Source organism: Macaca fascicularis, chromosome 9, assembly GCF_037993035.2.
Source record: "Macaca fascicularis isolate 582-1 chromosome 9, T2T-MFA8v1.1".
NCBI classification, from domain to species: Eukaryota; Metazoa; Chordata; class Mammalia; order Primates; family Cercopithecidae; genus Macaca; species Macaca fascicularis.
In genome coordinates this window covers 735491-757466 of record NC_088383.1, presented here as the reverse complement: position 1 = coordinate 757466, position 21976 = coordinate 735491, and the positions used below count along the sequence as shown (strand labels likewise).

The 21976-nt window shown below is 52.7% G+C and overlaps 1 protein-coding gene across 6 annotated transcripts in view; it reads left to right on the top strand.

Annotated features, from left to right (window-relative positions):
- The window catches only part of DIP2C (disco interacting protein 2 homolog C), a 375852-nt gene that overhangs the window by 285603 nt on the left and 68273 nt on the right, over positions 1–21976 (top strand). For all 6 annotated transcript variants that reach the window (XM_005564485.5, XM_065520211.2, XM_065520210.2 and 3 more), the window contains 9 exons: positions 1447–1586; positions 4035–4171; positions 5684–5892; positions 6955–7069; positions 7564–7765; positions 13300–13409; positions 14758–14838; positions 20810–20933; positions 21500–21621. In XM_005564485.5, the coding sequence (XP_005564542.3) occupies positions 1447–1586; positions 4035–4171; positions 5684–5892; positions 6955–7069; positions 7564–7765; positions 13300–13409; positions 14758–14838; positions 20810–20933; positions 21500–21621 (1240 nt within the window). The remainder of the gene's footprint in view (positions 1–1446; positions 1587–4034; positions 4172–5683; positions 5893–6954; positions 7070–7563; positions 7766–13299; positions 13410–14757; positions 14839–20809; positions 20934–21499; positions 21622–21976) is intronic.

Genomic DNA, 21976 nt, shown 5'->3' with positions numbered 1-21976 from the left:
AAGTAAAGGCCGGGAGAATAACGTAAAGCCCAGTGATTTGAGCTCACGCCATCTAGGTGGTTCCGTGTGGGTTTTCTTATTTGGGCAGACTTTTCTTTTCTATCTGGTTAGCTCTATCCTTTTTGATTCTTACATCTAGAATAATTGTTTCCAGAGTCTTTCATGCTTTTTTTCAGTTATACCAGTTACTTCATTCAAATGAGATCTCCTCTTGCAAATTTTAACTTTTATGTTGCCTCATTTATGTCTTCACTTTCATTATAAACCATAATATTTTAAAGTTAAACAGCAAGCTTAGGTTCAGCTTTTAAGTCTGAAGTGCATTAAAGATTTATATATGGAAAATTACAGAAACAAATGTAATGTGTACCTAAATTGTGGTGACTCACTTAGATAACCATTGAGGAATTGTTAGTTTTCAGGAATATAATCCATGATCTTAGAGAGATTTTGTTCACAAATTCAGTCAGCAGATATTTGTTGCTAGATATTTTCCAGGGCTGGGATGCAGCAGTGAGCAAAACAAACTCAGGAGAGTTGGGTCTGAGGGAGGAGGTCGCACAGGTAGTCAGAGGTGTGTGCTGTGGGGCGGGCACCTGGGTGGGGAGTGTTTTCTGAGGGGATGAGAAGTCCCCAATTCGAGCCAAACTCTGGAGACGCGGAGGGAGAGGGCCGTGCGGGGGTCTGCCGGAGGAACGTCCTGGGGATGCGGAGGGAGAGGGCCGTGCGGGGGTCTGCCAGAGGAACGTCCTGGGTAGCAGCGAGAAGCAGCGCAGCAGCCCCACGGCGGGAGCAAGCTGGGGTGTCCGGCAGAGGAGGGGGGGCGGGCCCAGAGTGGTGCACGTGTGCGCAGTGGTCTTCTGAAAACTGCCTTGTGTGGACCTCCTTCTCCTGACCCACAGTGCATTCTACAGCTTGCCTGCCACCCAAATAATTTTCCTTAGAACTTGGCAGCCAGAATGGCACAGCGTAAATCTTATTTTAGATTGTTATATATAAAATTGGGCATACGCCCAGACAGCCTGCCTCTGAATTGAGGCTGGACAGTCGGGATTTCCATCATTTCTGTTCAGCGGTTCTGCCTGTATTCTTGGAGTGGATGCACCCGCTTCCAGACATTTGCAAAACTGAAGAGCAGACTGTGGAGCGAGCAGGAGCTGGGAGGAGAGAGAGAGCCGGTCTGTGCAGGGCCTGCATAGACAGGGCAGGAGAGGAGCTGCCTTCGTAGTTTTCGGGTATTCTTGAGATTCCCTGGGAACGCAGAGGCGGAAGCAGTAGACTCGCCACCAGCCTTTCATAAACAGAACGAGCACCCCCTAATGCGGCCACGTGGGTGGCCGGCCCTGTTCCCAGGGGCCCAGCCTGCTGCCTGTGTGCTGACTGCACAGCTGGGGTTGTGATGGCTTATCTGCCCCTGCATATTCAAGTTAAAAACTGTCGTTACAGGCCCACGGATGACAGTAACCAGCCCCCGGGCCGGGGCGTCCTCTCCATGCACGGGCTGACCTACGGAGTCATTCGTGTGGACTCGGAAGAGAAGCTCTCCGTGCTCACTGTGCAGGATGTCGGCCTCGTGATGCCTGGAGGTGAGTGTGCGTCGCGAGCCACACAGATGAACCAGTTATTAAATGCTTTTCTAACACACATCACCAAAGCCCACACTCCCACGTTCCCACATTCCTGTGGTGTGTCCTCGGGCTGAGAGCCTCATTCCCAGTCTTCTGAAGTCCTTGTCAGGCTTCAGACGTTTGAGGCAGCGTTCCCTCTCCTGGTAGACGATCGAGAAGATGGGGAAGGGCAGCTTTGCACCCTGGGACCTCAGGCTCCCCTTCCCTGGAAGGCTTCGGGGCCAGTGCAGGGTCCACACTGGTGCTTGGGCAGCTTCCCTTCTCTGCCCCAGAGGACGTGCCCGTCCATCACCCTAAGACACCAGCCAGAGTGGGAACAGCCAAGCTTGGCTTCCCCCAAGGCAGACACATGTGAAAACCAAGGAGTGTGAGTCTGTGTGACCACGAAGCCTGTTTTCAGCAGTAGAGCCCTTTTTCCAAGTCTCAGAAGCCTTTTCCACAGATGCGTGAGGAAGCGCCCAGCTGCAGGGCCCACCGTGCCTCCCACCAGCCCCACCAGGAGCTCCCAGGCACCTCCCAGGAGCCACTTTACCATTCTCAGGGTGCACACACCTGGCACTCAACTCATGGGGTCACTGGCAGCATCAGCCCCTGGCTCTCTGGCCCCTGAAAGGGAACCTGGCTCTTTTCTCAGCTGGGAACCCCAGAGCCTGTGTCTCCTGCTGAGCCCTCCAGGCATGGGGTGTGGGCTCAAGGCCAGCAGGGTAGCCATGCCCGTGTGAGCAGTGCTGCCACCATCAGCAGCAGGTGCAGGACGCCAGGTCAGGTGGGCCTCAGCAGGGACCCCCGCCCCGTGGAGTCTCACAGAGGTAGACCCCTCGTGCCCCTTCATGGTGAGCTGCGCTGGGGCCAGGCACTCCAGAAGCTCTTGCCTTTCTGTTCGCCCGGTTTGGCATAAAAGAAGTGAAGGCAGCCCTTGGCTTCCCTACTCCTCACTACCGCAGTTCCCTGTGGACGCCCTCCAGCATCCCTGCGGCTCTGCCTCTGCTTCCAGCCTCCAGCCCCTGTATCCAGCCCACTCTCTGCCCCCCAGCTGTGGCCAGGCCACCTGGCTCCATTTCTTTCTTTAATACCTGGTTTTCAAATAAATGGAGCTTCATGGTGAAGTCTTCAAAAGGTTCTGAAGGACACAATGGAAACGCTCCTTTGTGACTGTGAGAGCAACCGCAAGCTTCCCAGGCTCCCTGTCAGAGGCACCTGGGGCTGTGGAACAGACGCGTGCGCCCCGCACCCCGTGTGTGTTCTCTGCCCTGGGTTTGGGGGTTTTCTCACATCATGATGGAGCACTGCCTACACACGCATATTTTATATCTTGGGGTCCTTTGTCAGCACGTAATGAGCTCCGTGCTGTTCTCGAGGCGGCGCAGTGCTACATTGTGGGAGCACTAAGGTTATTTGAGCCTCCCCTGTTTGGGAATTTTCCCTCTTTTGCTGCTGCGGTGAGTGACCCCCTCGTGTCTAATAGAAACAGTTCTCGAAGTGGGAGTTCTGTTTCAAAGAGAACTACCGATGTAGCTTTTATGATGATTGTCTTTTCGAAGCTTGTGAGGCTTTACACCCTGCCGAGCAGTAAACAGCAGCACTTCTTTCTCCACTCCCTTATCCGCCCTATTACCTGACTTTTATTTTTACCAATATGATGGGTGAAGAATCTTTCAGTGTAATTTTAATGTGAATTTTTCTTCCTGTGAGTTTAACTTATGTTTCCGCTGTTCCACTTCTTAGACACCCGTACTCCAGCCCAGCAGGTGCCGGCTGTTTCAGGCTCTTTCTAAACAGTTCAGCTGTCACTAATGCACACCCCACCCCTCTGAAGCATGAGGCTCTTGGCGCCCTAATCAGATTTGTGGCTTGCAGTTGGGGGCTACGTAGGACGTTGTTGTTCAAAGCATCAAAGTGTTGGTGGTACAGACCAGTGAGAACTGATCAGCACTGAACCGTGCGCGAAGCGCTCCAGTGGTGTTCTCGGAAGGACTCACCTTGCATGGAGCATGAAATCGAAGGTTCAGATTTCCCTAAGACATTAGAGGCTTGATTTGCAGAGTTCAGGTTGCACCACGTTGCTGATGTACGTGTGGCAGGCGGCCCTGAGGTTGGTTCTGAGGGTCCTCCCCAAATCTAAATGGCAGATGATGTTATGCCTCAAATACAACTTGCACATTAACATTAAAGCAGTTGCAATATTTATTGATGTTTCAGCTATGAAATTGGCCATGTTGCTGCAACAGGAGAAATCACGGCTTTTCAGGGAAAAGGAATGTCTGGCTGACGACCATCCGTACAGTTTTGCTCCAGACCCCATTCCTGTTCACTGGTGTCGTCGTTCATATTCGCGTCTTCCCTGTTTCCTTTATTCTCCCCACCCACCCCCTCTCACGCTGCGTGTGCTTTCCTGTTTGCTTTTAGCCATCATGTGTTCAGTGAAGCCAGACGGGGTTCCTCAGCTGTGTAGAACGGATGAGATCGGGGAGCTGTGTGTGTGTGCAGTTGCGACGGGCACGTCCTACTATGGCCTCTCCGGCATGACCAAGAACACCTTTGAGGTAGGTGGAGGACAGTCCTGCCACGAGCACTGCCTGTGGCTCCGTCTCCAAACAGCCTTGGCAGGTGCATAGTGACAGACATGGAATGTAAGATCCATTCTCAGCAAGACGTGTTTATATTCATGAAAATGACGGCACTTTCCCACTTCGTATCACTTTTGATCCATTTGTTGTATCAGCATCGTTCTGACCTTATAACCGGGGTTTAAAACAACAAGCACAATTTCCTAAGAAAGGATCCTTTGTGTTACTTTTCTCACCTTTACTGTGACAAGTGGATCATGAGGGAACGTGCACTCGTGTGCGAGAAGGGCTTCACCCAAGTATGTCTGTGGTATACACAGACGCCTGTGTAATGTGCGTGCAAGGGGCGTGTGCACAGATGTGCTGTGTAATGAGCAGAGACATGAAGGGGTCAGACACACGTTCAGTGCTACAACTCAGAACTCATCTTTTTACCAAGTAGGTCCTGGCCTTACGAGTAGCACAATATTTAAGCTATACGTCAGAAAATATAAATTGTTTGCGGATACATTTCCTAAATGTTTAGAACTTTTGGTTGGTGTTGAGACAGGGTCTTGCTCTGTCACTCAGGCTGGAGGGCGGTGGCACGATCACAGCCCACTGCAGCTTTAAACTCCTTGGCTTGAGCCATCTTCCTGCCTCAGCCGCCGAGTAGCTAGGACTGCAGGCGTGTGCCACCACACCTAAATAATTAAAAAGAAATTCTTTTGTACATATGGGGTCTTGTGCTGTTATCCAGGCTGATCTCAAACTCCTGGTCTCAAACAATCCTCCCGTCTTAGCCTCGTAAAGTGCCAGGATTCAGGCATGAGCCACTGTTCCTGGTCTAAATGTTGAGAACTTTGGATGTGTCTGAACAGATGTTACAATACCTGTCCATGATAGCTTTCTTGAATGTGAATTGAACTTTCTAAAATATCCCTCGAAACTGAGCTAGATACAAAGCTAAATAAAAACCCCATCTCCATTTCTATGTGATTTATCTGCAAGGGTGGAGGAAAAGAGGTTTACAGTTTGAACTGATTGGATTTGCTTCCTTAATATTTTTCTTTTCAGCATACTTCCAACAAGGGCAAATAACATTTTATGAATGAATAGAGATGACTTTAAAACTAACATACATTGTTTAAAATGTACCTTGACTCTTCACTCATCTTATACATTGTGGTTTTGTAAACGAAGTAATCAGTTCTTGCTGAGTGGCCTCCTGTGAGTCTTCTGGGTATTACCTGTTCAGGGTTCAGAGGCAGGAGGAGTTCCCGCAGGTGAGTGGAGGTGCAGGAACGGATGGGGTCCTGCTGAGGTGGGCGGGAAGTGTGTTTCTGCCTGTTGGCCACCAGCGGTAACTGCGACCTCGGCCCTCGGGCAGGGTTGCTGGGATGAAAGGCAGAGCTTAAGCAAAGCAGGTGCCGTGCTGGCAGGAGAAGCGGTGAGGACTAAAACCAGCTGGCCACGTGAACGGCGGCCTGATGGATGCTGTTTCCGCAGGTGTTTCCCATGACCAGCTCCGGGGCTCCAATCAGTGAATACCCGTTCATAAGGACAGGCCTGCTGGGGTTTGTGGGTCCTGGGGGCCTCGTCTTCGTGGTGGGCAAGATGGATGGCCTCATGGTGGTCAGCGGGCGCAGGCACAACGCCGACGACATTGTGGCCACCGCGCTGGCCGTCGAACCCATGAAGTTTGTCTACAGGGGAAGGTCAGTGGCGTTCTGCAAATTAAGCATATAGTTTCCGGTCGGCCACACTTTTTATGTGGTTTTGAAGGGTTGAAAGTGCACAGATTCCTTAAATGTGTTGTGTCTTGGTTTCCTCTTCTGTATAATTGAAGCAACTGGACTCTGACCTCTGAGATTTAACCTAGTTCTGAATGTCCAAGATTTTATAGAAATTCCCTGAACCCCATAAATATATTTCCATTGAACTTCCCCTCTAAGTATAAAGGAATATGCCGTAGAAAACTTCTGATAAATAACGGCACAAATTAAAGATCCAGATATTCATCATAGAGCGGGTTGGAGAGACCCAAGGGTGACGGTTGAGTCACAGACTTGCGTGCGCGCAGACGCTCGCCACTTCCCCGCTCTACCGCCGTTTTCTTCCCTGCCTTGCCTGGCGCACAGCGGAGGCTCTGTGATGAAATGAGTTGCCAGGATTCCTGAGTTTTTGCCAATCGGGAGGAAGTCATAAAGTGTTTTAGAGCCTTTTTTCAGTTTGGAAGCTGACAGGAGCAGGAAGTAGATACCTGGAGATGATGTTGCCGCCTTTGAATTATTTTTAAAGCTACAACCTCTTTGTAAAAAAGAGTTTACTAGAGGTGACTGTGCTGTACTGATGGTATAAGGCACATATACTTAGCAGAAAATCACTAGTTCTGAAACAGGAAATTTCTACTGATTTGGAGACCATTAACTTCACAGGTGCAAACTCAGCTGTGAAGGGTGTGGCTCTCAATTTCAGCAGGTCTGATCACTGCACATCTGCCCCTGTGTACCGAAAGGCGTAACCTGGACACCAGAGCCCACGGGTGCTGGGTGTGGCCTCCTGGGGATGAGGGTGACCTTGCCTCGGCAGCATCCCTGGGCGCCTCCCGCAGCTCTTCCCGTAATGATGAGTGGGGGGAAATTTGGAAGCACGGCTGCCGTGTTGAAGTCGTCGTTGGAGCTGTGTCACCCGCTCGTGATGGTGATGGAGCCCTGATCGCGGAGGGAGGGCTGCACGAGCGTCCGGTGCAGGCTCACCGTGCTCCTGTGTCCCCGCAGGATAGCCGTGTTCTCAGTGACTGTGCTGCACGACGAGAGGATTGTGATCGTGGCAGAGCAGAGGCCCGACTCCACGGAGGAGGACAGCTTCCAGTGGATGAGCCGCGTGCTGCAGGTTGCCTTCCCTCGCCCTGGGCACTGGTCCCCTCTGTCTTGTTTCTGGCCTCCTTCCTTCATTCACATCATGGCGTGACCAGCTGTGGCTTTGCCCATGGGGTGGCCCTTTTTCCCTTCCCTTCGTTTGATCAGAAATTACATCAAGTGTCCAGAAACTCGGGGGTGTAGGGACCAGGAATTGGCACAGCTGGTTCCTACTGGTCACCTTGGGGAGGTCAAAGGAAGCTTTTTGTTTGATCGTGAGAACATGTCTTTTCTCCAAAGTTCCTTTTTTACTGTGTTTGGTCTTCCACAAGCCCTGGGTAACATTATTCAGCTTTAGTGAGTTTAGTAAGAAAAGCCTTTCTCTTACCTTGGCGTTTTTGCGCTGGGAACAGTGCTTATACTGCACAGACTTCTGTGTATTGTGGATCATATTTTGCATAATATAAATATGTACTGAGTGTTCATGCTTCCTATTATAATATGACTTCCTCTTTCCTAACTTTCTAGGCGATTGACAGTATACATCAAGTTGGAGTTTATTGCCTGGCCTTGGTGCCAGCAAACACCCTCCCCAAAACCCCGCTTGGTGGGATCCATTTGTCAGAAACAAAACAGCTTTTTCTGGAGGGCTCTCTGCACCCCTGCAACGTCCTAATGTGCCCCCACACCTGCGTCACAAACTTGCCTAAGCCTCGACAGAAGCAGCCAGGTATGTGCACCACCTGGGCAGCTTGTGAGGTGCGGGAGTTCCCTCAGGGCCACGTGGCACGGAGAGGTGCAGGAGTTCACACAGGATCTCATGGCACGGAGAGGTGCGGGAGTTCACACAGGGCCGCGTGGCACGGAGAGGTGCGGGAGTTCACACAGGATCTCATGGCACGGAGAGGTGCGGGAGTTCACACAGGGCCGCGTGGCACGGAGAGGTGCAGGAGTTCACACAGGATCTCATGGCACGGAGAGGTGCGGGAGTTCACACAGGGCCGCGTGGCACGGAGAGGTGCGGGAGTTCACACAGGATCTCATGGCACGGAGAGGTGCGGGAGTTCACACAGGGCCGCGTGGCACGGAGAGGTGTGGGAGTTCACACAGGGCCGCGTGGCACGGAGAGGTGCGGGAGTTCACACAGGGCCGCGTGGCACGGAGAGGTGCGGGAGTTCACACAGGGCCGCGTGGCACGGAGAGGTGCGGGAGTTCACACAGGATCTCATGGCACGGAGAGGTGCGGGAGTTCACACAGGATCTCATGGCACGGAGAGGTGCGGGAGTTCACACAGGGCCGCGTGGCACGGAGAGGTGCGGGAGTTCACACAGGGCCGCGTGGCACGGAGAGGTGCGGGAGTTCACACAGGGCCGCGTGGCACGGAGAGGTGCGGGAGTTCACACAGGGCCGCTTGCAGGAAGCTGATGCTTGTGGGAAAGAAGTGGTTACCCCAAGAATAGAACGCGGGGCGGGGGCAACTTGGATTCTGGTCTTCTGTCTGTAAATGCCTTGCTTTTATTCTCTGTAGGCTCAGGGGTGTTAGTGTGGTCGTCAGCACATAACTGGCTGGCTCTGTTCTCTTGTAGGAGAAGCTCATTCTCCTGAAGGACACGGCCGTGGTGCTCACTGTCTAAGCACATCGGGTTCACGTGACTTGTTGCTCTTTCATTTCTGACCTACTTCTTTTCTTGTAGATTTCCTTAAATATTCTTCCTCCATTTCTTCTTTTTTTTTCCCCACACCATTGTTCTCGCAGTCTCTGGTTTTTATGATTGACAGTTTTTTTCCAAACTGTTGTTCTTGTGGTCCCTGGTTTTCATGATTGGCGCAGGGAATGTGGAGTTGCAGGGAGCAGTATCCATTCTGTGGGTGCATGGCCTTCTGTTGGGAGCCACTCAAACCATGGGCAACCTCCCTCAGGGAGTGCCCCGAAAAGGTGGGAAAGCCGCCTCCGTCTGCCGCCTCGGGAAGTAAACAGCCTTGTGAAGGACACAGGCCGTTGCTCTCCCCAGGCTGCTTCTGCAGTATGAAGATTTGTAACAGGTGTCGGCGCTCTCCAGGGTATCCTCATTGTAAACTCTGAAGCGACCTGATCCTCTCTCCCCACTGGTTGGTTCATTGTCAGACACTCGACCCAGAGACCCGTGGTCCCAGCTGGGAAGCAGCTCAGTAGCTGGTGGAGAAAGGGTTCAGACAGGTGTTTATGGAAGGGAGGATCCTTTGCAAATACAAAGTTGTAATGACTCCATAGCTACAGGGCTTGGGTCACCTGAGCCAAATGTCGATACGTGACTGGGAAAACCCAGGGAGAGAGAGCAGCCGGCAGCCTCACGCCAAGGTCAGGAAAACCCAGTGAGGAGACAGAGCCAGCAGCCATGCGGTGCGGTCAGGAGGCCTGCAGAAAGCCCTCTTCGTCAGGGGTTTAGCTGGGGAATGGTGGCGCAGGAGATTGGAAATCTTTTTACTCTAATACAGAACTTCATTAAATGAAGCTTCATGTGATTGATAACTTTAAAGAAAGAAAATAATATATATATTTAGTGTCTCATCTGTTTTTGCTAAACTGAGAGGTTACCTAATTTTGTGTCTTTAAAAAGCTTTTTAACAAATATTAACTGGCAGTGCTGAGGCCCCATGAGTTGCCCACAGAGTCATCTGTCTCTGCTGAGGGCCTGAAACGCAGCTTGGGCGTCAGCTTCAAACCACAGAGACGGAATTGGGCTGGATGATTTCTGAGGCCCCTTTGGATAAACATTTAAAATGACCCTGACAAGTGAGTAGCCTATCGCAAGCCAAAGCAAACATTCCTTGAGCCGTTTTATGGGTGACAGTGTTCTGAGATGCTGGAAACGGAGACAGCCTGTTGACAACCAAATTGCCTTTCTTACTGGATGAATTCATGTTTACTCAGGGAATGGCACTGTGTACCCTCAGATTATCTTATTTGAGCACAAAAGTATTAAAAGACCTTTAACTTACCGGCTGAGCTGGTACAACTATTAGTTACAAAACAAGGTCCAATTCCTCAGCTTTAAAGGTTCCTGGGAATATTGCCCCAGAATCGCAGGAGGAATCTGCTGAGGAATGGCCAGAGCCCGGCACCCAGGAAGGGCTTGTCTCCCGCTTGGGATTCCGTGTGTCTTGCTGCTGTCTTTGAGATAAAACTCCCGCCCTGTGCCCTGAGCGAATTCGCCAAGCATTGCATGGCAGGATATTTGATGATACCAGCGAGGCAGCTGCTGACTTGCAGATGGGTGAGTCCATTAATGGGAGCGGAGAGAAGAGACTTGAGCCTCAAATACACATGTTTTGGGATTCCTCTCAACTCTGTAGCTGAAATGGCGAGGCTGTGATATACCCTGGGAGCATTTGGGACACGCCCACCCTTCTTCAGCAGGGGAGACCGTCAGCGGCTGCCAAGAACGGACTTTGAGAGTGAGGCGCGGCTAGAAGGCCTCTGCCTCCCAGGAGCTGTGGGGAAAACTGCGTCCCTGAGTCTGCGTGGGAGGCATTCAAGGCCCCAGACTTCCGTTCAGAGGATGCACGTGGAGATGAGGGAAGATGTAGCGGAGGGGCACAAAATAAGGCTCCACAAAAGCCTGATCTCTCCTCATCTCTCCTCAAAAGCTCGCTTTCCCTAGCATGAATTCTTAAAAACATTATGGGAAACCTTGGAACCCATTTAGGCCAGTTTCCAAGTTGGCTTCTTAGAAGAGCCGTGTCGTCTTGCCCAGCATCGGTCACCAAGGAGAAGGCTAAGAACTTCATCAGCCAGGCGCGGTGGCTCACGCCTGTGGTCCCAGCGATGCGGGAGGCCGGGGTGGGAAAATCGCTGGAGCCCAGGACTTCGAGACCAGCCTTGAAAACATAGTGAAACTGTCTCAAAAAAAAATCTGTTAAAGATGCTTCATTCAGAAGAGGCTTCTATCTGATAGAGATAGAGGATGCGCGGCGGGTGAATGAGGGGCTCCCGGGTGTTCAGAGATCACACAGGAGCAATTGTTCCCACCACGGGGCAGCTCCCTTCCTTTCGGTGCCTGACCAAATTCTTTAGCTAAATGTGAAAAGGCTATTCCTCTTCCATACTTCATTAAGAACTAAGAAAAGAAATTCAGTCTGTTCACAACTGTGACGTGAACATTCAAAAGTGATTTGCTGGGTGTAGACGGCATTTTACTGTTACACGGAGTCCAGACTTAAGGCTCCTACACGTCACCTAGAACCCAAGGCACCGGCAGGCAGAAGCCCAGACATCTGCTTGTAGGCCGTTCTCCAGATTTCAGTCCTGGCTGAAGTGCCGTGCCTTCTGCGTAGCTGTGATAAGTGGAAGCGTTTCTGGCAGCCCACATTTGAAAAGGATGGCTGCGCATCTGTAGAGACCCAGTGGCTCTCCTCTCCCTGGGGGCCGGCCACAGGACGTCAGGCCCTGACCGCCTTGCTCTGGTGCCACCGTTTCCGTGAGCTTTTCGGGAAGCCGAGGGACTCTGTGGTGGTTGTCACGATGACGGGCTCATCCTAAGCCTTGTTCGGTGCCACCGCCAAGTCAACTGCATCTGGGCACGTGTGTGTTTTTGACAGGGCAATGAACAATCTGCTTAGCTACAGCTCTGCTTGTGTGGTAACGAATGTGCATGTGGCCTGGTTTATAGACCTGTCACTTGACCTTTATTGGGAATTTAAGACTTTGACTTAATAGTAGCCTGCAAGCCAAGGATTAGGCGCAAATTGATAATGTCATCGTTATTTTACATGCAATTCTTTTGGTAAACATTCTTTTACTCTCCCTGCTTCCTCTGCCTCTCCCCCCGCCCCTCTCCCATCCCTCCCCCACCCCTCCCCCGCCCCCTCCCATGCCCTCTCCCCCGCCCCTCTCCCATGCCCCTCCCCCGCCCCTCTCCCATGCCCCCTCCCCCGCCCCTCTCCCATGCCCCCTCCCCCGCCCCTCTCCCATGCCCCCTCCCCCGCCCCTCTCCCATCCCCCCTCCCCCGCCCCTCTCCCATCCCCCCTCCCCCGCCCCTCTCCCATCCCCCCTCTCGCCCGCCCCTCTCCCATCCCCCCTCTCGCCCGCCCCTCTCCCATCCCCCCTCTCCCCCGCCCCTCTCCCATCCCCCCTCTCCCCCGCCCCTCTCCCATCCCCCCTCTCCCCCGCCCCTCTCCCATCCCCCTCTCGCCCGCCCCTCTCCCATCCCCCTCTCGCCCGCCCCTCTCCCATCCCCCTCTCGCCCGCCCCTCTCCCATCCCCCTCTCGCCCGCCCCTCTCCCATCCCCCCTCTCGCCCGCCCCTCTCCCATCCCCCTCTCGCCCGCCCCTCTCCCATCCCCCTCTCGCCCGCCCCTCTCCCATCCCCCTCTCGCCCGCCCCTCTCCCATCCTCCTCTCGCCCGCCCCTCTCCCATCCTCCTCTCGCCCGCCCCTCTCCCATCCTCCTCTCGCCTGCCCCTCTCCCCTGCCCCTCTCCCCTGTCCCTCTCCCCTGCCCCTCTCCCATCTCCCATCACCCATCACCCATCACCCATGCCCTCTCCCCTCTTCCTCCCCTCTTCCCTCCCACCCCCCCACCCCTTTCCCCCTTCTCACCCCTTCCCTTTTCCTCCTCCTTCCTCCCCACTTTGCCCAGATGATAGTCACCTCATCACTCATGGTGAACTAAAAAGGAACTTGACTTTATGACAGCCCTTGGTTTATTCTTCCACACCTCACTGTGAGCCTGACAGAACCTAAGACCTTTTCAGTGTGTAAAACATACTGAGAAGCGACTCGGTATCCTGTCCTGTCCACAGTGTCACCCTCAATTCCACGCCATGACATCCGTATGTGAAATGTCCACTCTCTGTTTGTCCACAATCAGATCTCAGGTGTGTGGACCCCAGAGAACGCGAACAGACGGGAGCCACAGGTCTCTGCAGTGAAACAAATCCTGGCTTTTAATTCTGTGTTTGTCTTCCGTCTTATTTTTTACAATCAAGGCTGTGAGTGCCGGCACCCGGGGCTCTCACACTAACTGGAAAGTCAGGCGTGGGCTTGGAGGGCCTCCAGGGAGCTTCAGGGATGATAAAAACATCGTTTCTGAGGAACCCAACCAAGGCTTGTCACACTCCCCTTCACAATCCTTTGATTTCGTTGAATCCCTGTTCTTAGAAGGTTTATTCAAAGCCAGGTCTTTCCAGAAGTTTTCCGAGAGTAAGGTCTTTACCAAGGAGGGAGGTCAAGTCTTAAGGAATTTCTCTTTTGTTTCCTCAAGGCCGTGTCTCTGTTTCTTTCCAGAAATCGGCCCCGCCTCTGTGATGGTGGGGAACCTGGTCTCTGGGAAGAGAATTGCGCAGGCCAGCGGCAGAGATCTGGGTCAGATCGAAGATAACGACCAGGCCCGGAAGGTAGGAACTGGGTCCCCGACCCTCCTCGACCCTCCCTGACCCTCCCTGACCCTCCTGCTGTTCCCCACAGTCCCCGGTCTTCCCCGACCTTCCTCGGCCATCCCCCACCGTCCCCGACCGTTCCCGGCTTTCCCCGACTTCCTGCGCTGGTGGTGGTCCACCACTGCCAATCTTCCTTTATTCTACCTGTCTTCTCCTGCAAGAGACCATATAATTTCATAAGAAAAATGTGTTTATGGGAGATACAAAGTTTCAAAGAATGTCACAGCGACGCAGAAGTGGGTGACGGGTGTCCGATCCCATGACTGGCAGGACCGAGGCAAATGTCTGGCAGTCCTTGTCCGGCCCACGGTTCCCCGAACTCCTTCCTTTCCAGTTTCCCCACCAGCCCAGATCCAAAGCCCGCCCTGCCCACAGCAGCTTGCAGCAAAAGGCTTCTGTCCTGTGCTCTCTGGACCCTAAGAAGCAGTTCGAAACCCAGGTTTAGGGGCCAGGCCTCCTGACAGTGGCGTTAAAAGCCATATGAGAAACTCCCGAGGCCCAGACTTTGCACAGTGCACCATGTGTATCCACGGTCCCCGTCAGAACCGTTTGGCCTTGACCGTGCGCCGTGTGTGTCCACAGTCCCCATTAGAACTGTTCAGCCTTGAGAATGCTCAGGGCTCACCCAGAGGTCCTGTTTCCCGCAGCCAACAGCTGTCCCCTTCTGTGTGGCCCATTAGGAAATGGGACAAAATCAGCCCTGTGAAATGTTGATGAAAGGGATGGAGCTGTATCTGTGGTTTCTGTCCCTGACGTGAAGTAAGGCTGCCCCTTGTACTGTGGAGCAGGTCAGTGGCACACGTGTGGTTTGTGTAATTTGTGGCTTCATGCCATCGGGGTATTGCCATTCTAGAAACCTAAATTTATCAGAGCCCACTTTTTCAAACCAGATAGATCTGATTCTCTCATTGTAGCCACCGAAATCCATGTTGCATCTTCTGGAAGCCCCAGGAGAAGAGGTTTCTGTGCAGGCTGCTCCTGCCTGTGAGGGAAATGGTTCCCATCCTTGGGCAGACTTTCAGAAAACTTCACACCAGGGTACAGCACCAGCCCTTTGCCTGTGACTGACTCGGGCGCTGTGAATCTAAGCCCTGCAGGAACAAAGCTGTGGGCACTTGCTTGTCCTGTGGTCGTGTGTGACGGGGATTTCCCAGCATGCATGTCTTCGACTCCGTGGAGAAGCATGCGGTTTTAAGACCCAAAGCACTCGGCCTCTATGGGTTTGAGTATCCAGGTTGCCCCACCTCAGACCGCACAGCCTGATCCGACCGCACAGCCTGACCCTCACCCCCGTGCTCTGTTCCAGTTCCTGTTCCTCTCGGAGGTCTTGCAGTGGAGAGCACAGACCACCCCGGACCACGTCCTCTACACGCTGCTCAACTGTCGGGTGAGGCGCGGGGCTGGCGTTCCCTGGCTGCTGGCCTCAAGGGGCCCAGCCTGGCTCCTGGGAGCGCTCCTGCTTGCTTTCTGACTCAGTCCTTTTGCTTCAGTCTTATGCGAATTCTTTTTATGTTTTGCCCTTCTGACTAATGAGACTTTCGTACCTAGGGATTGCTTTTAAGCGTAACCATTTGTGCAGTTACTCACACCTACTTGTGTATCAGATATTTTAGCACACTGTTTACAATATTTCTCCCCCAAAATGAGTAATTAATGGTATCTACCAGAGAGAAATCGCAAGTCTATGAGATATTTGCATGTTTATTTTGATTACTAGTTTTTGTTTTGTTTTTTGAGACAGTCCTGCTCTGTTGCCCAGGCTGGAGTTGAGCGGCACGATCTCCACTCACTGCATGCTCCACCTCCCTGGTTTAAGCGATTCTCATGCCTCAGCTTCCGAGTAGCTGGGACTACAGGCGCCCACCACCACATCTGGCTAATTTTTGTATTTTTAGGAGAGATGGCGTTTTGCCATGTTGGCCAGGCTGGTCTCGAGCTCCTGGCCTTCAGTGTTCCACCTGCCTTGGCCTCCCAAAGTGCTGAGATTACAGACATGAGTCACTACACCCAGCCCTAAACTACTTTTTTATACATCAGAAGTTATGTTTATTGCAGACTCAGGAATGAAAATCATTTCCACTTTGTAATTTAAGTTCCTGTTGACACTTTACATAAGAAAACCACACTCATCAAATACTGTTCCACAGTAGTACTTAAGAGTAAGGCATTAAACAAGCTAATACTATTAACAATAAAAATTAAATGCAGAAATCTTAATATGCTTGTAACTTCTTTTTGCCCTGGGCATAAAACTTGAAAACGGATGAAAAATGTAAGTCCTCTTGACCAAGTATAGGCACTTTTGCAACTCTTCAAAAGTCATGGCTGCTTAGAATTGCTCAATTCAAAATCTTAGCGTGTGAAGCCGCGGATTGAAGACAAAAGGAAATGCCAGCAGCATCACGAAATTATTCCCCGACTCTCTGGTTTGAGTTTCAGTTATCAGACCATTCTCTGCATGTGCTTTAGTTGATAGGAACAACCTCTCCTCCTCCTCTGCCAGAGAAGTACTCATCGTCTTGACATTGTCGTGGATGCTGAGTTGATCCCAGCAGTTGGTCATTCACCGTATTTGCTCAAGACCGTTTCCCAGGAAGAGCCTTTAAAACCAGGAAGGCCCATTTCTGCCACCTCCTTCGGGCCCTCGTTCACTGGCATGGTGATGGAGCCACTGCCCGGCGCCGACAGCTCAGGCATGGGGGCCGGAGACCGTGAGGACCAGAGTTGCTGTGGGTCCCATGGGGGCCGGAGACCGTGAGGACCAGAGGTGCTGTGGGTCCCATGGGGGCCGGAGACCTTGAGGACCAGAGTTGCTGTGGGTCCCATGGGGGCCGGAGACCGTGAGGACCAGAGGTGCTGTGGGTCCCTGTATCTGAAATGCCGCCTTCTGCTTTTCATCTTTCTCCACTGCACCCTTCCTCAGCCTGTGAATATGGATGATACCCCTTTGCTAACCCGATCGTCAGGTTCGCTGGCCTTGGGTGCTGTCTTGATTTCCTGCCCATCTCTGCTTGTCTGATTCTTCGTCCTCTCCAAGTAGTGTTTCTCCAGTAGACTGCTTGTGACGTCTCGTTCCGCTTTCCCTGTGGTCTTCGTGGTTCTCTAGAGACTTACAATGTCACCTCCAACGTGGTGACCTAAATCTGCAGCACTAACTCCAGCCTCCTTCGGCACCTCAGATCCCTTCTGCTGAAAGTCCTTCTTCCCTCCCCTGATTTCCTCACAGAGGCGGCGACCCCGCTGCAAGCTGCAAGCAGTGAGTGGTGTGTCAGCTCTGAGTCTCTCTGAATCCCTGCCCCAATGTTGCCTGATACGTTGCTCCCGTATGTGTGGGTTGCACGCGTGTCTGTGTCCAGTAATCTAGAGGTATTGATGGGCAGCTCAAGAAGTAGCAGAGACCCCCATATACACAAAGATTCAGAAATGATTTGGGTACGTTCGTGGGCAATATGTGCCATCAGGAGGAGGAAAATAGAGCTGTTCCAGCTGTGCCTGATTTGGGGACGATCCCTCAGATTGTTTGCTGGGTGGTACCACGGTCCCGGGCTCAGCATCTGGTCTGGCCCTGGTGGGTTTCAGGACGGGAAACCCCAGTGAATGTTGATGAGGATGCCAGAGAATGATGACTTACCTGCGGTGAATGGCTGTTGCTTTATGGGACGCTCGCCGAGAATGCATCACGTTCTTAACATCGAGTATGTGGGAATGGAAAGTGCAAGCCAAAGCCAGTGGCATTTCTCCTGAGGTAGACGCTGCATTAGGATTCCTGGGGAGTGAGGCTAAGAACAGTGTCGCGTGTGTGGAGTTGCCGTGTGGTGTGGCTGTGTCCCGTTCAGCCACACGGGGAAGGGGAAAGGCGGTAAGGAAGAAGGGAAACTGCTCAGCTGCTGTAGACGCCTGGGGCTGCCAGCCTGCAGTGTGAGCCAGGAGCGACTGTCCCTCCCCACTAATGGGGAGTCCAGTGTTTGCTCACCTCATCCTTTCCGGGCAAGAAAGGCACCCACCTGGTGTCACCCGTGGCACGGCCCCACCCGGCCATGGAGCGAGAGGTGCCTGCTCACGTCTGACCGGCTGTGAAATTGTGTGCCTGTCTCCAGCACAGCACCATCTCAAGGGGCTTTTGAGGAACTTATTTTAAATCACCCTGCGAGCTGGCTTCAGGACCTAACACCCGAGAAGGGATGCCGTCCTCGTGGAGCGTGACTGGAAGCTTTGCTGTTTGTTTTTATGTCAGCCCTGAAAGGGGTCAACCAGCATTGAGAAAATGGCGTTTCACAAGGTCATCAAAGATAAAGGACAGCGCACAGCATGTACGTTACACTTCACGTTTTCCAAGTACCCATAGGTGGGGATTTCTGTGCACCGGAATCAAAACGTTTTCAAAGACACTCTTGGCTGCTGGCTGTGTCTCATCTGAGCCTCTCAAATCTCAGGACCCAGGAAGTGGGCAAACCACAGGCTTTGTCATCTGACAGCAAAGCGGCTGTTTGATAGGGGATCGGCTTCAGCTCTCCAGAGATGGAGAAGCAGCTGTTCCACAAGCCGAACAAACCAGACTGTGGGTGCTGCTGCTGCAGGCAGGCCTGGCATGAGAATGGGCTGTGGGGTGGCGAGGCCTCCCTCAGCGGGGTGGGGGCTGAGCCGATTCTGCCCCGGCTCTTCTCAGACCTGCGGCCCCCGCCAGCCCCAGGCCCGGCCATGCTCACGCCCAGGGGTGGTGTGCTGGTTTTCCTTGTGGGGAAACCTGCCCCTGGAGTCGGGTGGATCTGAATGGGTCCCATCAGCACCCAGCCTGGCCGTGCAGAGTGTGTCCCGGCGGGCTGGTTGCTGTGAACAGGTGGCAAGGAGCCGCCCAAGAATGAATGCTCAGAGGAACAGTCCAGTTTCAAAGGCCCCCAGATCTGAGTTCTCAGCGGGATTTCCTGGATTCCAGCCCTGCCTGCCTTGTTGTCTTTGCCCATCTCTGCTGCCTTCTGCTCTTGGGCTCTTCCACTTTACATCAGTTTCTGTTTTCTTACTTTTTAGGTGTCCTCTGAGTGGGGAAATAATTAAGGAAAATGTGCGGGATGAGAAGGTTGAGTTCAGAGAAGTGTAAGCTAACTCTCTCCTCCATGGAGGAAACCAGCCAGTCAGCAGGAAGGGTCTGAAGATCCACCGGGCCGTCACGTGGGCAGCCTCCCGGCAGCCCTGGCCTGTGCAGAGGTCCTCAGGGAGAAGGCGCTTTCCCCACAGACCTAGCTGGCTCATTGGCTGTCTGGTGGACGTTTTGGTAGAGGTCAGGGTCTGGCGTTCACATCTTGATGCTTCCTGAGACATTCTCTTCACTCCCACCCTGTCCCACCCACGTGTTTCTGACCCGGGCCCTTCCAGCTGGGAGGCTGACGTGCTTTTCCCAGCACGGCCGCTGAATAGCCCCAGACACTGTTTGTCCATGCAGCGTTCTCTTTGTTGCACGAAGTCGGCTCCTTGACAGCCTTCTCAGGCTGGCCGCGCGCTCCGTCCCCCGTCCTCACACTCATGCATTCATCTTTGTAGCTGTGACTCACATAAGAATTCCTCGGCCGGGCGTGGTGGCTCACGCCTGTAATCCCAGCACTCTGGGAGGCCAAGATGGGCGGATCATGAGGACAAGAGATCAAGATCATGCTGGCCAACATGGTGAAACCCCGTCTCTACTAAAAATAAAGAATGAGTTGGGCGCGGTGGTGGGCGCCTGTAGTTCCAGCTGCTCAGGAGGCTGAGGCAGGGGAACAGGAGAATCGCCTGAACCCAGGAGGCGGAGGTTGCAGTGAGCTGAGATTATGCCACTGCACTCCAGCCTGGCGACAGAGCAAGACCCCGTCTCCAAAAAAAAAAAATTCCTGAGCCCGGGTGTTCAGTCACTCTTCGGCTCTGGAGTCTTCCTGGCCCCGTGGACTGCGGTCCAGTTGCTACTGCTTGAGGGAAGATCCTCACCGTGTTAATAGCTGTGAGACAGAATCCGATCCCAAGAGGTTTTTAAATGACGTAGAAGCAGTCTTCACATCTGAGAATGCTGCAGAGGAGCTAGAACTGTGAAGTGTGTTGGCAGGAGAAGCTTGTTTTGGTTAGTTACATGCTTATAATTTGCAATTTATTCACATTTTTCTTTCTGGCTTAAATAGGCCAAGATGGGAAGATCACTTGAGGCCACGAGTTTGAGACCAGCCTGGGCAACATAGGGAGACCCAATCGCTACGAGAAAAATTTTTATAAAAATTGGCCAGGCATGCTGGTGGCACCTGTAGTCCCAGCTACTCAGGGAGCTGAGGCAGCAGAATCGCTTGGGCCCAGGAGGCCCAGGCTGCAGTGAGCAGTGATCATGCCATGCACCCCAGCTTGGGGGACAGAGACCCTGTCTCAATAAATAGTGACTCCCACACTCTTGTGATGTTGCTTAGTATATATCTTGCAATTCACCTTCCCTTAAAACCCTTTTGTAAGCTATTTTCCGGCACAAATATGTTTTCTATTTATTTCTACATTAAAGTCTATGTGAAAATGCATTTCATAGTTCTTTTCATTCCTTCAAGGTGTTTTTATTTATTTATTTATTTTTTTTGAGACGGAGTCTTGCTCTGTTGCCCAGGCTGGACTGCAGTGGCCGGATCTCAGCTCACTGCAAGCTCCGCCTCCCGGGTTTATGCCATTCTCCTGCCTCAGCCTCCCGAGGAGCTGGGACTACAGGCGCCCGCCACCTCGCCCGGCTAGATTTTTGTATTTTTTAGTAGAGACGGGGTTTCACCGTGTTAGCCAGGGTGGTCTCGATCTCCTGACCTCGTGATCCGCCCGTCTCGGCCTCCCAAAGTGCTGGGATTACAGGCTTGAGCCACCGCGCCCGGCCTTCAAGGTGTTTTTAACTATTTGCTTTTATTTTTCGCTTTCTGACTTCCTTGATCTTTGATGTGGTCTTTCTAAATTAAAATTTTTAATTAGTCTTAACTTCTAGTGTGCAGGCCCTTCTGGTATACTAAGAATTCTCACTGCCCATGACAGTAACACAAGTCCCAGAATTGTTAGGGTTTTTTGTTCTGTTTTTTAATTGACATAATCATTTTTCAAAATATTTCTTGTTACCCTAAATACATCTAGATGCTTCTTTGGTCTGCACTCCTTACCTAGTTGGAAGAAAATGGGGTTGACCTCTAATGTATATGTAGTTTTGGGGGAAGCTGAAAACATTCTAAAATTGACTGTCATGTTGGTTGCACAGGTCTGTGCTTGTTCTAAAAACCACTGACGTTCGCTTTGCGTCAGTGAGTCCTATGACGCGTGCGCGCTCTCCGCAAGCTGCTCTGCTGAAGGAATCTTACGCACTTGTCCCTGTGATCGGCCCGCAGGGTGCGATCGCGAACTCGCTGACCTGCGTGCAGCTGCACAAGAGAGCCGAGAAGATCGCCGTGATGCTCATGGAGAGGGGCCACCTTCAGGACGGCGACCACGTGGCCTTGGTCTACCCCCCAGGTACGGGCGCAGGGCGGGCTTCCCCTGAGAGATGGCCGCCGGTCAACCGCAGCGCGAGGAGGTCCCTTACACCCGCTGGGGCCTGAGCCGAGGGCAGCGCGATGGCCGGGAGTCTGCGCCGTATCCAGCTGGTTGCTAACTGGCACCTTTGTGTCTGGCTACAACCACTCACGGGCACCAGCCTTATGTGCTGCTGTTACAGGCTTCAATAAAGTGATGTTTTCAAAGACTTTTATATCCAAATTTGTGGTATTAGATACCTCAGGTAACTTACTTAATAGTACCTAAATCTTGACTAAATTCACAGTTACAAAGGTGGGTAATTCCTTAGCAAAATGATGTAAAATTAAACCTCCGGGCTGCCTTGTCACCTCACATCTGAAAGGACGGGTTGGTGACGGTGACCGCCAAAGCTGACAAAACCTGCCGGGATGACAGAGGCTGCGAGAAGTTCAGCTGCTTGTTCACCCGTTGAACTTGTCTCAGACGAGCATTTATGCTGACAGGGACAGTGGGCACTCAGTAGCGTGGTCCGCCTCAATAATGATGTTTTTCTCCCCGTGTAGGAATAGACCTGATAGCAGCGTTTTATGGTTGCCTGTACGCAGGCTGTGTGCCCATAACCGTCCGTCCCCCGCACCCACAGAACATCGCGACGACGTTGCCTACCGTCAAGATGATTGTAGAGGTAACATGCTTGGGAGTGTCGGGGCCTCCACTGCCTGGAGCGGAGTGTGGAGCTCGCAGAGCGCAGACTCTGACATCTCCCGGGGCAGCTGCTGGCTGTGGGAGCCGGTGTGTGTCTGGAGTCAAATGGTCAGGACAGGACAGGGTCTCCACCTGCAGGGAGCCTACAGTCTGGGTCTAGAAGCAAGATCTAAAGGTGTGCCTGGAGGCAGAGGCTGGATGGTAGCCTCTGCAGTGTCCACCCTGGAGAAAATGGCTCCCAAGAGAGGGCATCACCACCATTCCTCGGGCTTCCCCACAAACCCAGCCTCGCAGACCGACCACGGGCAGAGGCAGGGCTTTTTCAGAAGCCCTCT